Genomic DNA, 15,783 nt, shown 5'->3' on the forward strand with positions numbered 1-15,783 from the left:
TTATTTCAGAATATAGACTACATACTCTGTTTAGAGAAAGAGAGAAACCAAGTACTTCTCTTTGCAGTACTTCAGAATATAGACTACATACTCTGTTTAGAGAGAGAAACCTAGTACTTCTCGTTGCAGTACTTCAGAATATAGACTACATACTCTGTTTAGAGAGAGAGAGAAACCTAGCACTTCTTGTGACATTTGTTCAAAGTATAGTCTACATACTCTGTGTGCACAGTTATGGTGATAATTTTTATAAACTTGTTATATCGGATTACAGTTCTAAAACCAATAATAAATAACTCAGATATGGCTGTACTTCGAACGTCAACATCAGAAGACGAATGAATTAAAAACTTATTTTGATAGAAAACATTTAAGCAAATTTGTAGGTCACCTGAAATTCTTTCTATCACTTATTGTTATGCAACACCAAACCGACAAAGATAAGGACGTTTTTTTTTTCTTTTTGGCCCAATTTAACATCTCGCGTGAGCATTCAAATCAAGAAGTTTAGTTAACCCTGTTTTCCTCGCTTTTTCATAACTCTTTTATTCTGATTGTGAACTGATACAATATATGCACACCTACTGATTTATCCACAAGTCACCAGATTTCCAGTTGGTTTTATAATACAACGCTGAATGTACTTTCTGTTGTGAAACAATTGGACACGAAAGGGCGATTTCCCAGACGAACAAGTTTGTTGGAACCCATGTAATATGAACATACCTGTTAAGGTGCTCACGTGCTTTCTTTCTTTATGGCTTCTTGTACGATAGAATCATGTGACAAACGAGCTCACATTTCAAGCATGTAGTTATTCTCGCATGAAAGCCTTTTCACATGTAGTTACTCTTCCATTGAAGCCTTATTACGTATATCACGCGCACTGTGCCCAAACCCTTATCGATATTTCGTGGTAAAAGTAAGTAACTTTGATTATTTGTATTAGGTCGGAATTGCTTCTTATGGCGAACTCAAGTAAGTCTTTTAGTTAAAAATGAGCTATAAAATATTATTTTTTTTCCTCTTTTAGTTAAAAATAAGACATGAAATATATACGCTTCGTTTCCTCTTTTAGTTAAAAATAAGCTATGGAATATATATTTTTGTTTCATCTTTTAGTTAAAAATGAGCTATAAAATACTATTTGTTTCCTCTTTTTAAAAATGAGTTATAAAATACTATTTGTTTCCTCTTTTAGTTAAAAATAAGCTATGTAATACTTTTAGTTTCCTCTTTTAGTTAAAAATAAGCCGTGGAGTACACTTCGTTTCTTCTTTTAGTTAAAATTGAGTTATGGAATACTCTTTGTTTCCTCTTTTAGTTAAAATTAAGCTATGGAATACACTTTGTTTCCTCTTTTAGTTAAGAATAAGCTATGGAATAATTTTTATTTCCCCTTTTAGTTAAAATTAAGCTATGAAATATATACGTTTCGTTTCCTCTTTTAGTTAAAAATAAGCGACTCTCCGTGCCTCCCTTGGGTGTGTGTCCCAACAGTTCAACACGGTTCTACTGTATTGTGTATATTGAAAGTTAGTCACACTTTCTGAGAACAAAGTTGCTAGTTCCTGCGGCCCTTGAAATTGCTTCCTCCTTCCTCCATCATATTGAGTCTAATGGCCATTAGGGGGGTTTGTTGTTTAATTTTATGTTTTGTTATATCTCATGAAATTTTCACGGAGACGATGGCTGCGGAGGATGCGACCAAAATTGCCTAAACGATTTTTTGTTTATTTGTTGTTAAGCTCTACGCCATTCCTCCGTCCTCAACCGTTTTGATTCTTAAGTGGTTTAGTGAGTTTGTTGTTGTTTTTGTTTTATATCTCATGCCATAGACGCGGAAACGTAGGGTGCGATGTATTCCCAAAGATCTGTCGAACGGAGCGCTGCACCCTCAACACTTCAAAATGATTAGCAGTGTGCTAGGTGACCAGATTTGTATCTTGAACCATTCACCAATTTGTTGTGGATACCGCCGCATCCTTGTGCCAGATTAACCAATTATGAGTGTCTGGGCCCTCAACCCCAACATATACTTCATAAATTCAGACTTTTATCAACAGCCATATTCATAACAAAACACCTTTTAGTGAAAATTAATTTGATGAAACTGATAAAAACAATGAAACAAATGTTAAGTAGAGAAAAATAAAGGAATAAATAAGAAGTCTGGCATAAACTTATGGTTAGGGCGCTCGACTCGCAATCTTCGGGTCAATGGTTTAAATACTGTTTCCGAACATGTTCACCCTTTCAGCCGTGGAGACATTATAACGTGAGGTTCAATCCCATTTTCGTTGGTAAAAGAATAGCCCAATAGTTAGCAATGGGAGGTGTTGCCTTCCCTCTATTCTATCAATTCTAAATTATGGACAGCTAGTGCAGATGCTTCTCGAGTAGCTTTGCACAGGATTCCAAAAACAAATTAAAGAAAAAAATGCATTTCACTATGCCCATGCATTATTAAATAGTGGCTTAATTAATATTTTCATCAATAACGAATAAAGAAATTATAAAATGATGAAATAATTTAAATTTAGTCAAAATAAGGTAAGTTAATCAGAGTATACAAACTGTGAAACTATAAATATTATATTACTTTAATCTGTACAGGCTGAATGTTGCCAAATTCAGTTAAAGTATAAAACTGCATTAAAAACGTTGTTTAGTGAAGGCGAAAAATAAAGACATGATTTTGTTTGTAGTTAAGCACAAAGCTACCCAAAGGGCTATCTCTGCTCTGCCCACCACGGATATCGAAGCCAGGTTTCTTAGTGTTTTAAGTCTATAGACATACCGCTGTGCCATTGGGGGGGCTAAACAGATGAATGTGAATAACGAACAAAGACATGAGCTTCTTGGTCCAAATGATAGTCTGACTATGCCGCACACCACGTAATTGAGGGCATAATATGTGTATATTCAAAACAACAGGGATTTAGTTTTTAAAGGAAAGAAACTTTCTCAAACTGGGGTGTTCAGGAATATTAGTATCCCCTTTCACCTCGCTCGCGATAACTTATTTGCTGAGTTCGTGAATTTGATAAATTTTGAAAGATTGATGTGTTTCACTCTGGCGGATATGAGGACTATAGAAATGTCTAGAGAGTTCGGGGCAGAGAGAAGGTCAAGGCCGATAACGTTGTTGAAGAGAAGAGAAGAAGCAAGGCAACAAACCAAATCGTAACAAATACCCAGTGATCAGGGACACCTATATGTATATTACATTAAACTTTCTGGTTTTATATCGTTCAACGCTCAGAACTTCAAAATCGTTCCTGAGTTTGTGCTGCCGGCAGAAATCTATCTGCTTTCTTATTGGCCTTTCCATCTACTGGAATATTCCGCCTAGAAACAGTCAGGAGACAAATACGTAACGACTTACACGGTCAATACAAGCGTCGTAAATATAACAAAATGTATGTAACTTTCAATAAATTAGTAAACTGATCATTGGAACTTTATTGGATGTGTTTTGTCGAATGTTTGTAGTCTTACTTCTTCTCAACGACGTCACGTTAACAGCCTCGGTCTTTCTTTCTGCCCTGAAACCCACCGGACATGCCTCTGCTTCTCTCATATCTCCATACTCCAATCCTAAACTTTAATCTCTCTAGACAACGTAAAACCAACCTTTCCAGCTAAAATTTAAAAATTCCGCGCATGTAACAAACAAAATTATCGCGAGCCGGACGAAGGGCGATAACAATATCCCTGAATACCCCAGTGGAGGAAAGCTTCTTTCCTTTAACAAATAAATTCCTGTTACGAAATTTTTCGTTTTTTGTATTAATAAACACGTCTGTAGTTGAGCACCAGTTGTTACAACTGTTGTTATAATAATTAAAATTGAAGGTATGGATAAGTATCATCACTATGCATGGGTAAAACTAATATTGGTGCTTCGTAATCTCACAACACTTATACCTGCCCCTTCGTTGTACAGTGTTAACAATGTCGTAATCTTTCTCACTTGTGCCTATTTTTGTTTGAACGTCTACTAGAAAAGACCTGTGTCTACGACAGTAAAAAAGAAGTCCATTTGACCACTCGAAGATAAATTATGTTATTTTATTTTTCAAAAAAAAGTATAATTATTCAAACTTAAGTATAAGTTATGGTGAAATATAATTATATGGTTTGTCCCAAATTTAAATAAACAGCCTTTTTTGTGCTTCAAACATAGTGATGGCATAACAAAATACAATAAACTTGCATAAATTCAAAATTTGTGTTCTCTCTACCTATGTAAGTAATAGTGACATATCTTTCGACTAACACTTGCTTTGAATATTCCTTTAAAAATCGTCGTTTTCAAAAGAAATAATTTACAAACTTATTTATAAACTAACATATCGAATAGTTGTGTAGAGAGCTGGGTCAATAGACAACAAATAAGAACCATATAGCCATTGATTACATTCTGTCTGTAGCATCTTTGTTATGCACATTCAGGTAGTCTCTGAGTAGGATCCTGTATCAGAGCCCTGCTGAACACTCACAACATGTCGGAATACTTTTTATCTGCTACAGCCTCTGGATAACATGTGTCTGTTCTGTACACAGTCATATTGAACTCTTATTTACCTTTCATAAAACAAAGCTACAGTTCCTGTGGGCTGCTTTATCCTAAACCTGAAATCCTCTGCTTTGTGTATACTTTTGCTGGTATGCACTACCGGCACTTGTGTTTAAATGTTTTTAAATTATAATAAATAATTAAAAACAACATTTTATATTTACATAATAAAAACCTTCCACTTTAAAATATCTCTCTACAAGTACATGTTTCGACGTGATCTACGTGATCTGAAGGCTTAAATTCAACAAAACCACTGGTGAAAATCAGTAGTTTACTTCAGCCAGTGTTGAGTAGTAATGATGACATCATACATTACTGAAAGCATAAAAAAGTAAACATTTTACTAAAATGTGTTGTAAAGCCTGTTAGGTTCAATGAAACTCTACTGATTTAGCTGAGAAAAAAATCAAGCGAGAGGTAAAAACAGTCACTATAATATGCTATTACCAGTCCACCTGGAGGCAATTGGAGCCACCTACCTTCAAGTTGCCTGGTGCCCTAATCCAATGGGTGATCAGTATCAAATGCATTGATTAATATTAAAACCTTTGCCAAGGTTTGTAAAAGGCACTGTTTCGAAGCATCCCTATTGGTGAAAGGGAGATATAATAGCCGCCCATGGTCTAGGAGTGACATGTTTTGTATTGCTTAATTTAACCAGTTTATATCCGGCTACTGGATAAAACATTTAACTATTACCAAATTTTACACCAACTTAGAATTTTATAAATTAAGCGTAATTAAAAACAGATTATATGAAAATAACTTGCATATTTTGTTTAACATCATTTAATCAAAGAAACTACAAAAGAACATCGTTAAGGTTTACCGAAGCGATAATAGTAGGCTGTCTATTCTATGGGTTTCATAATTTCCTTAATCTTCTCAGGTGTACCCCTGTATATTCGTACAGTCACACCCATTCTTCATGTGTTTCGCTGATATAATCATACTTTATGGCGTTCTAGACGTGTAGTTTAGAAATTTCATCACGCATAATTTATGCCATTATGTTCTCTGGATAGTAACTAGAGTTCTTTTCTGTTCCACTGTGCAGCTTGTAAATATTTAATTTTCCATTGTATAAAAAAAGAAAAAAGCTGAAGCAACAATAGACTCATATAACAAATTTATTTTCATTCTCTGTACTATGTTGGAAATTATTACTTCGTGACCAGTAACAAGTCTTCTGCTTCTTATCACAGTCTGTGTTTAAATTTCGTGCAAAGCTACTCCAGGGCTATCTGCGCTAACCGTCCCTTATTTTGAAGTGACAGACTAGAGGGAAGGCAGCTAGTCAACCCCTCTCACCGTCAAATCTTGGGTTACTCTATACGAACGAATAGTGAGATTGACCGTAACATTTTCACACCTCCACGGCTGAAAGGGAAAGCATGCTCAGAGACAAGATTCTGAGTCGAGTGCCCTAACCACCAGGTCAGCCGGGCCATTGTCGTAATCATTGAAGTACGGTGTTCTCAGGCACATTAATTTCTTACATGTGTAATAGCATGAAGTTCCACAGAAAATGTGTTATAGAATGAAACTGAACTATTTTAGGCTTTGCTTTTCTTGATTTAGATTTGTATTAAACACTTTTAAAATGGCTATATGTGAAGATGAAAAAATTAAAATACAAATGCGATATTTGGACAACTTTATTTATTCCACTTGCCACGGAATTCTTTATTTCTATTCATATATATGTTTATATTGTTTTTGGCTACTGGAAATTCTTAACTTCACGTGATGAACCACGTTCTTAATTACTAGAACGTTCTTAAAAGTGTAGGAAACGATTTGAACAATATAAAATGAGAGTTAGGTGAGACTAAAGTAGGTTATTGATTGATTATAAAGTCTGTCGTAATGGATGACTGAGTTAACGAGTTTGTTAGTCGGTGTGTTTCATTTTTGTTCGTAGTTAAGCTACACAATGGGCTATTTGTGCTCTGCCCACCACGGGTATCAAAACGCAGTTTGTATCGTTGTAAGTCCGCAGACATACCACTGTGCCACTGGGGGCTAGTCGGTGTGTTGGTTACTTCAGTTACAAAAATTTTGAATTTGTCTTTTCAATGAAGTAAATACAGATAAGAATATCGCAAGTACAAGAAAAGTAGCAAGTAAGCGACTATGTAGCATTACTAGTTCTGTCACTAGTTCATGAAACGGTGTAAGAATAGAACCTGTAAACATAGAAATAAAATGGACTTTACATTACACTAAGAATTCCATATTACTACATCTTTACTAGTAGACTCTCCAGAGTGCCCGTAAAGGTTTTTTTGTTGTTGTTGTTTTTTGTCGGAAGTTGTCCGTATAATAACGTGTTTAGCATCTGTCAGGTCCCATTTGTCTCTTGTGAGTTATTCATGGAACCAGCAAAGATCTCAAGCCATCCTTAAATGATCTCTTTATACTGACCTCTCTGTATGTTATCTTCTTTCTGACATGGCCCAGGCTTCCATCTATTTAACAGCCTGGTCTGATGACAATGTTTCGGGTGGATCATTTGATTTAGTGTGTAGTGGACAAGTAATTATATGGGTGCTGTTTCTGAAAGTTCCAGTGGTACTGTTGCTGCTTCATTGGTGATGGTGCTAGAGCTTAAGTGAAGGCTCCATCATTGTTTGTATCATTCATTGTAGCTTCTTTGGTGATTTGGCATGTTTCAGTCCTGGGAATTTTTATTTTTATTTCAGTATATTGGACATAATTTCTGTGGCTTTGAGACTTGAAAAATCAAGCATTATAATTTCTCCTATCTCTTCTACAACTAGAAATGGTCTTTACTAGTGGAATAGATGAAACAGAATGAGTTGCAAGCAGGGTGGATTTGTGGTTGTAAAGGTTACTTTGACTGACCTCAGAGTTGAGAACAGTGTTGCTGGATGACTATACTCCTAGGCAATATTGTTAACAGTTTCAGCAAAGTTCCTGCCAACAGAAGGTCGTCCTCCACTAGTCTTGCCAATGAAATAGATATCCCAATGAAATATTCAACATTACTATGAAATGTAATTAATCTTCCTAGCAATTATGAGAGGTCAAGGAAGAGTGAAATTTATGGCCAAGTTTAACCTTTTCTGGACTGCAGGGGTGTCCGTGGTATTCCCTCAATTTCTCCATCTCACAGTGAAAATACTTAGCCAGGTTGTATGAAATATAACATAAATTTACTAAATAGTGTTTAGTTCTTGCTTAAAGTGTTTTATATTATTTAGTTTAGTATTTATATCGTATTTTTAGGATGTGAAATTTCCAATATTTTATATGAAACACTGTTTTTAAAAGCATTGAAAATTTTTATTTTCATTTTAGAAGTTAAGTTTTGAATTATTGATCATAAAGTTCCATTATATATATATTTAATGAGTTTCAGATTGATTTATGTTCATTAATATATTTCTTTTTGTACCTTTTTCCGATTGAAATAATCACAACTTCCGACTATAATCCCAAAAAACATGGAAGAACTGTCAAAGTTTTTATCAGTGACCTACAATTTCACTCTTCAAAATGGGGGTCTCTTTTTACCTTTGTAAGGCTAGGTATAGTGATTTTTGCTCACAACATTATTGGTCGAGATAGATTTATATCAAACAAATGTACGTTGCTTTTCAATGGATAAAAACTTCTTTTATTTATGTGCATTGTTTGAATATGATAAACTTTCGAATAGTATTCAAGCAATAAAAATTTAAGTCATCAGAATATTTTACAGTCGCTAAATCTGACTATACTTGCCTAATGTTTTGTCATAGAAGAACATCGCTATAGCTTTGAAACAGATATAATTTAATGCAGAACGAAAATAATGTCCGGTTTGTTCTTAAATTTTCCATCAGAATCCTTTGCTCACTCCTACAGGAGCTCTGGGTGATCAATATATCTAGAAGTTACAAATTATTGTTCAAAGCCTCAATAAGTACACCACATTGGCGTATAGAAATCATAATTTCTTCTATGCAATCTTTTTTAATCATAGTTTTAAAGCAGAGTTTCATAAATAATTACTCGGAGTACATGTTGTGACGTCTTAAAGGGTAGCAACAAATGACTGTACTAATAAAAACCACTAACAGAGAAAGAAAGTGACGTAGAAACAACGGCAATAACCTTAATATTTTCATGGAATGGTATTTTCTTAGCAAATATAAACTTTTACTTTGGGATGAGCAGAAAAACTATTAAAGAAATCGATAAATGTGTTGTTCCCTGAAATGAAAGTTGGAACCCTTTCTTTCATTTTTCTTTGCGAATTACATTAAATAAATGTTACATAATGCCAAAAAGTCAATTCTGAAGTATTTTTGTGTTTGTAATTGTTGAACAAGGGTTAGAATTATTATTTTTACTCAACAACTGAAAGGTGATCTAGGTTTTAATACGATTAATGGTAAAGGTAGATAACCAAAAGGCTTAAATATTAAGTCTTATACAGATAAAATCAGGAGTGGCACTTAATCAACTCAGTTTCTGATAAGTTAGTACGATAACTAAACAGTTGCAATAAAAATCTCCTCAATGAGAAGAATTTAAATAATTAGTGTTAAAACAATATTCTTATTTAAATGCCGTTTCTAACACCATACATAAACATAAACATTGTTGCCTAAAACTGTCTCCTAAGCACCAGTGAACGTCCAAGCACATCAGGTTTCATAAAGAGAATATCCCTGATTAACGTACTACCATGCTTCCTGCTGGAATATTTCATAATGACAAAAAGAAAAAACAATCCTGCAGGATAACATAGCTACCATTCACATAACAGTAAACCTTCAACCACGGTCTTGTTAAAAAGAGAGCCCAGATCCAATGGAGAAGAGGGGGATGACACTGCTATTACAATTACATGAAATAAGAGCAATATATTTACAAGTGCCAATCACAACTTTCTAACAATGAACCACAAACATTATACCTCCATTAAATATCATTTTTGACACAAAACTTTCTGAAGCTTAAAGGAACTAAAATAAATGTCAAACATGTTTTATTCACATGCTTCAAAGCATATAAACATAATACACAGTGAATTGTGTTCAAACCGCATCTTGTAGATAAAATAAATAATAGATTTTCAGTGAAACTAAGCTTATGAAATATTCCTATTTAAACAATTAAGAATATTAAAGCAGCACCATCATTTTTTCCATTTGTATGACACAAACTATCATCAGCAGTTCCACTGTCTCCAGCTGATTTCATCCACAGATAGTTCGGTTCTGCTGAATTAAACACTACCATTAATGAGAACAGCGAGTTATACCATGTTTTCTCTTAATGAGTGTAAGCCCATCAACTACTTTGATCTTTCCTCTAAAAGATCTGTGAGCTCACAAATATTTTAGTCCTAGCAATCAAAAATATCATTCCACCACCATCAAGGAAAATAACAGGCGCGCCACATCTTCCCTGGATGTAACACAATATAGCAATTCGAGTTTTATTTCATGTATCATAATCTTAAGACTGGCACAGAATTATTTTATTGCCTGACATCTGTTCTGACAACGAATAGTGGTCAATCCCACTATTCGTTGGTAAAATAGTAGCTCAAGAGTTGGCGGTGGGTGGTGATGACTAGCTGCCTTCCCTCTAGTCGTACACTGTTAAATTAGGGATGGCTAGCGCAGATAGCCCTCGTGTAGCTTTGCGCGAAATTCCAAAAAAACAAAACAAACAAACAAAACAAACATATTACCTTACCATCGCTTATGAGACTGTAAATTCAACTCTCTGTCTTAGCAGTATACAGTCACAAACAGAATTCATCCAAACTAAGAATTTTCAGCTAAATCCCACTCAATCTGCTTCAATATATGTATATGTCTACTACAGCACACACTAATACACACTCAGACTGAAACAGGCTAAGCACAGTAACCAAAAATAGAATATTTTTACTATCCCAAACAGCTTCTTACGCCAACAGCTGAGCCATCACTATGTGTAACCCATTACATTCAGCATCACAGGAAAAAAAACAAACAGACAAAATTCACTAAACGAGGACCTTTACACTATGATACTCATGGGATTATTGATTCTTGTGTTGATCAAGAGCACAATCCCTATATTATGCACCTGGAAGATACGTGCAAATCCTTCACATCCAAAGACATGGCTTTGAATGTAAATGTTGCTTAAACTTGTATTTGTATACTATGCATGCAAGCTTGAAGAAACAAAATCCCCTTTGAGTATTCAGAATACAAGATCACAAAAATTCCGTTAAGCTTAGAAATTCAATAGAATTCATAGTAATAGAATTTTCAATCACCCAACTGTTTTGAATGTTACAAATGTTCTAACCAGGACGTCTAGTAATATCAACGTGCTAGCTTTGCTATAATAGTGTCTACCACACAAGCCCTATAGTCATCTTACTGTGAATTACTAGTCAATAGATCAGAAAGCAAGAGCAACTGCTTTCTGTCAGTCATTGATTTATCAATCACCCAACCATCCTAACCACATCATAATTGAGTGACTCTCACACAATGTCCTGTCGCCATCCTACTTGTGAACCCACCATTCAATAGCTTGGGAAGCAAATAATGTCACTTTCCCTTTGTTTATTGAGATTTAGCATCCTACCTGTTAGTAAAACAGCTAACCCCAGCTGTAATGATCAGGAGATCATTATTTTAAAGCTACTTCTTCATTGGTCTTTCCTCTTATAACTATTGTTGGATGTCAGATATATACTTCTAGTACTTACGTTTTATCAACTGAGTCAAGATCATAACATTTAATGTTTTCACTGTTCTCTAGCCCATCAGTATTATCATCCTTTAACTCCTGGCTCAATTAGGTGCACAAAATGCTCATCAGTGATATGGCTTTAGCCTGATGACACATTCAATGTACTTTTAGGCACTATATGATTGCTGTAACTCAGAGTTTGATAATTGAGCTTTCTAATAACAAGATAAGGATTAGCCCAGCTAGAACAAAGTTACTTTCATGTGGCAAGCATGTAACAAGGTCATATCACGTTTTACAATCGAACTTTTGTTCCTTCAGCGTCTTGCAGTTGTATCTCTTCTGCCCTTTGGCAACTTTTTTCCAAACATTGGTAAGCAAGATGATGCACCTAAAATAACATTCAACCAGTCCACATATTTTTGTGGACACTATGGTTTGGAGCGGTATTTATTGGCCAAACAAATATATAACTTTTGTTACTTGCTTAATATTCCATCCTTTTATATATCAAGCATTTATCTCATGCAATCTGGATGGGATTCACAAACTTTGCAAACATACGCTGGGTTGTTTTAATAAACCATTCTGTTAGACCATCAAACTGTGGTTGATATGGTAAAGTGCGTGTCTTCACCATAACAAACACCTTAGACAGCTCCACAAACAACTGACTATTAAAATTATCTCCTTGATCCATATTGATTTCTCTGGAAGCCTCAAGTCGTACTATCCACTGTTCATCCATTATATTAGCTATTGGTTGTTCTAACGTATCAACCAGTAACTAAGTAAGCGATAACGTCCTGCTCATATCTATTACTTTTTGGACCTCGGGACCAAATATTCACATATACCCTCTGAACAGCACATACAATACAGTATTTGTAACATAACTTAATATCTTATTGTGAATGTAGCCAGAAAACCTCTTTCAAAGTATAAGAAACATTCTGATGGACTTCAGCCCTAATGTTATACAAAGTATGAGGTGTATTCTCCCTAAAAAACTTTGGCAATTACAAGCTGTATCACAGATCTAGCCATATAGTTCTGTGGTTTGTACTTGTAATACAGTACATTTTCTCTTCTTGAATAACAAACATCCACATTGTAAAGTTTAAAGAAACACGTGATATACAACACAACTACAACCTGGTCTCATCAAATATCGCAACAAACTTCCATTACTTTTTGAGTTTCTTACTTTTTTCAGCTTGTCTTTCTCTTAACGTTTCTGGGACATAATCAGGAATTTATCATGAACCAAGTATATAGATCATAAACATGTTACTCATGGCGTTAAAGCTCGCATCTGTGGCAAAACTCCACTGCGCTGGCATATGCAAGTTGTTCTTTATTAAGTATGATTAACGTTCCATATATGACCTATTTCAACAACCTCTTTAACCATTTACGCCACTGTGTTACAGATTATTTACCTCAGTTAACTCTTATAACTTGCTGTACAACCATGGCCATATAATTTATCTTAGTACATCTCTTGTAATCGTGTGCACTATCATCGTATATATATATATATATATCCTACCTTATCAACCCTTGTAGCCATTTACACTACCGTGTTATACATTTCCTATCTTAGAAACTTCTTGTAGCAACACCGTGTCATAAGAATCTTATCTTAAAACTGATAATGTCATGCGTCGGGGATTGTTGAACCCTATTAAAATCATAACATAATTAGTCTCAAAACACTGGGTAAAAAGTTTCATCCCTAAAAGTTCTGGAAACTACAAGTATCACAGATCGATCATCACAGTTCTGTGGTTTATAGTTGTAATACAGTTCACTTTCCCTTCTTCAATAACAAAACAACCACCTTGAGAACTTATAAGGACAAAATAATTGTAAATCATCTTGTGCACAGTTGATTTAGGTATGTGCAGTTTATTAGCAATCGCTTTCTGTATGGATAATTAGGTATACGTATGTGTGTATGTGGTTTTTTGGCATCCAGCCGGCAAACTATCAAGGTTGTAAACGGATTCACTATAGTATTGCTAATATGATCAATAGTTTCTGATCTGGCATTGTATAGTGGGAATAAAAAGGGAACACGTCTACAACTAGTAATAAATGTAGCTCTCAACAGAGAGTCCAGAGGAGAATACGTTTTGCCAGACATGCCATGTGTAACAAACATCACATTTTCCCCATTTGATGGAGTTCAACAACATTGATCTGAATTCGATTATCTCCAGCTGTACTATTGAAAAGATATTTCAACAACTGTCATATGACAGCCAAAAATCAGTTAGAAAACGCTTGTCTCAAATGCAAACATAAAAAACACGTCTTCAGTGGTGCTTCTCACACAAACTGTGTATAATGAGCGACTAGAATAGTGTGATTTGGTATAATGAATCGCGATGCACTCTCTTCTTAATCAACAGAATAAAAAATATGACGTAAAACTATATAAGGTACTTGATCCCCTTATGGTGTTCCAACAGTGCAAACTGCTGGAGATGATGCATTGTTCTGGAGAACATCCTCATGACAAGAGTTGTGTTCTTTGATTTCATTAAAAAAACGAATAGCAGATAAAGGGAAAAAATAAAACAATATACTTTCTCACAGTTTTTGGGTCTACACCACACTGAATTTAGACCAGGCATGTACAACGTACGGCCCGCGAGGTGGTTTTAGCCTACGATGAGTTCTTAAAAATATAAGGAAATCGTAGTCTTTTTAAATTTTACTTTTGCTTCATACAGTGTGGGTCCGTAAGTACATTTAAAACACTATCCGGCCGGCGCCCTGGAGGACGTTGCACATGCAAAAAAGTGGCCTAATTCAATATTAAATGACAGTCTTAATAAAGTGGCCAATCAGGAAACTTTTTATTGAAGAGTTCATTCTGGAGTTGTTAAATTTGGAATGCTATTCTAACTGTACAATGAAGGGCCAAGTACCTAATTAATAGTCTTTTCAATTTTTTAAGAATGTCTACATTTTTTTGTGTAAAATGAATGTCCAAATATTACTTATAAAGGATGTTGTCTAGTTTGATTATGCAACACTTTAATTTTGAATAGACGGTTTCATTCTGATGTGAGAATGGTTATAATAGCTTTCATTAACAGCATAAGGCGTTCACCAAATTTGTTTTTAATCTTTGTGACACTTAATGTGCCCCCCCCCCCCAGTGGCACAGCGATATGTCTGCGGACTTACAACGCTAGAAACCGGGTTTCGATACCCGTGGTGGGCAGAGCACAGATAGCCCTTGTGTAGCTTTGTGCATAACAAAAAGCAAAGCACTTAATGTGATCGATAGTTAAAACTCCACTCAATAGAACATACTTGAATTTTCCTATCGACATAGAATTTTATATTTTTGGAATTTTTTAACACCATGAAAAAATCTGGTGAATGTATATGAATGTCTGAAAAACCATATTAGCATATATCATGTTATTTTTGTAAAACTACCAATATATTTTTCAAATGTTGATAATCTGGAACACTTGTGTGATACGAGAAATTAGTTTTTTACCGAATATTGTTGACTTTCATGTGTTATTTCTAATATATGTGTATATGTGTGTATATATATATGTGTATACAAGCTATATGCTGTCGTCCTTAGTATTAAACTACTGACCAAAGGGTTTAACTGTCTCTCTTCTAACATACCCACAGTTTAAAGTGAAGGAAATATTTTGTATTGTTGCACGGATTCGAATCCAGTTCACAATCTTCGAAATCCAGATCTATACTGCGTACAGCCCTATTGCCCAGCCCTACTAGAAAATAATGATTTTTGCTTTGACTAATAGAAAAGTGAAACTTTCTGTAATATGGGTTGAATTGGAGTTGTGAATTTCTATTACACTCTTACACTCAAGTATGGTGGGATGCCATCCCACTTCTTTGCAAGAGTGCCCAAAACCATTCCACTATCTTTTAGTAGACTGCAAGCTTCTCAGAAGGGAAATGTTTTGTTTCGCGCAACAAGAGTTATCTGCGCTAGCCGTTCCTAATTTAGCAGTGTAAGACTAGAGGGAAGGAAGCTAGTCATCACTACCCACCACCAACTCTTGGGCTTCTCTTTTATCAATGAATAGTGGGACTGGCCGTCACATTATAACGCCCCCACAGCTGAAAGGGCGAGCATGTTTGGAGGGACGGGGATACAAACACGCGACCCTCAGATTGTGAGTCAAGCGCCCTAACCACCTGGTCATGCCGTGCTCAGAAGTGTCAGGTTCAGTAGATAATGCAATAACTATTTATGGCAGCAAGTGAATAGGGGAGAGAAACTATATATTTTTCTTAAAATGTCCTGTAAGAGCGAGGTAGGAATGAAACAAAGTAGTACATGGATGAACTCCTTCGCTACGGGCTCGGTGGGTGTGACCGAGTTCGTAACTACAAAGTTTGTTTGTTTGTTTTGGAATTTCGCGCAAAGCTACACGAGGGCTATCTGCGCTAGCCGTCCCTAATTTAGCAGT

At 35.2% G+C, this 15,783-nt stretch overlaps 1 protein-coding gene across 2 annotated transcripts in view; it reads left to right on the forward strand.

The window, feature by feature from the left end:
- The first annotated feature begins 761 nt into the window (after positions 1–761).
- Positions 762–15,783, forward strand: part of LOC106467126 — a 69,248-nt gene continuing 54,226 nt past the window's right edge. Inside the window, exon 1 of one of the 2 annotated variants that reach the window (XM_022395256.1) lies at positions 762–922. In XM_022395256.1, coding sequence (XP_022250964.1) covers position 922 — 1 coding nt within the window. In that variant the 5' untranslated portion in view covers positions 762–921. Of the gene's footprint in view, positions 923–955; positions 979–15,783 lie in introns of those variants that run through there. The other variant, XM_022395255.1, reaches the window with a different exon arrangement.

This window comes from Limulus polyphemus, unplaced genomic scaffold (assembly GCF_000517525.1).
Source record: "Limulus polyphemus unplaced genomic scaffold, Limulus_polyphemus-2.1.2 Scaffold2497, whole genome shotgun sequence".
NCBI lineage: Eukaryota > Metazoa > Arthropoda > Merostomata > Xiphosura > Limulidae > Limulus > Limulus polyphemus.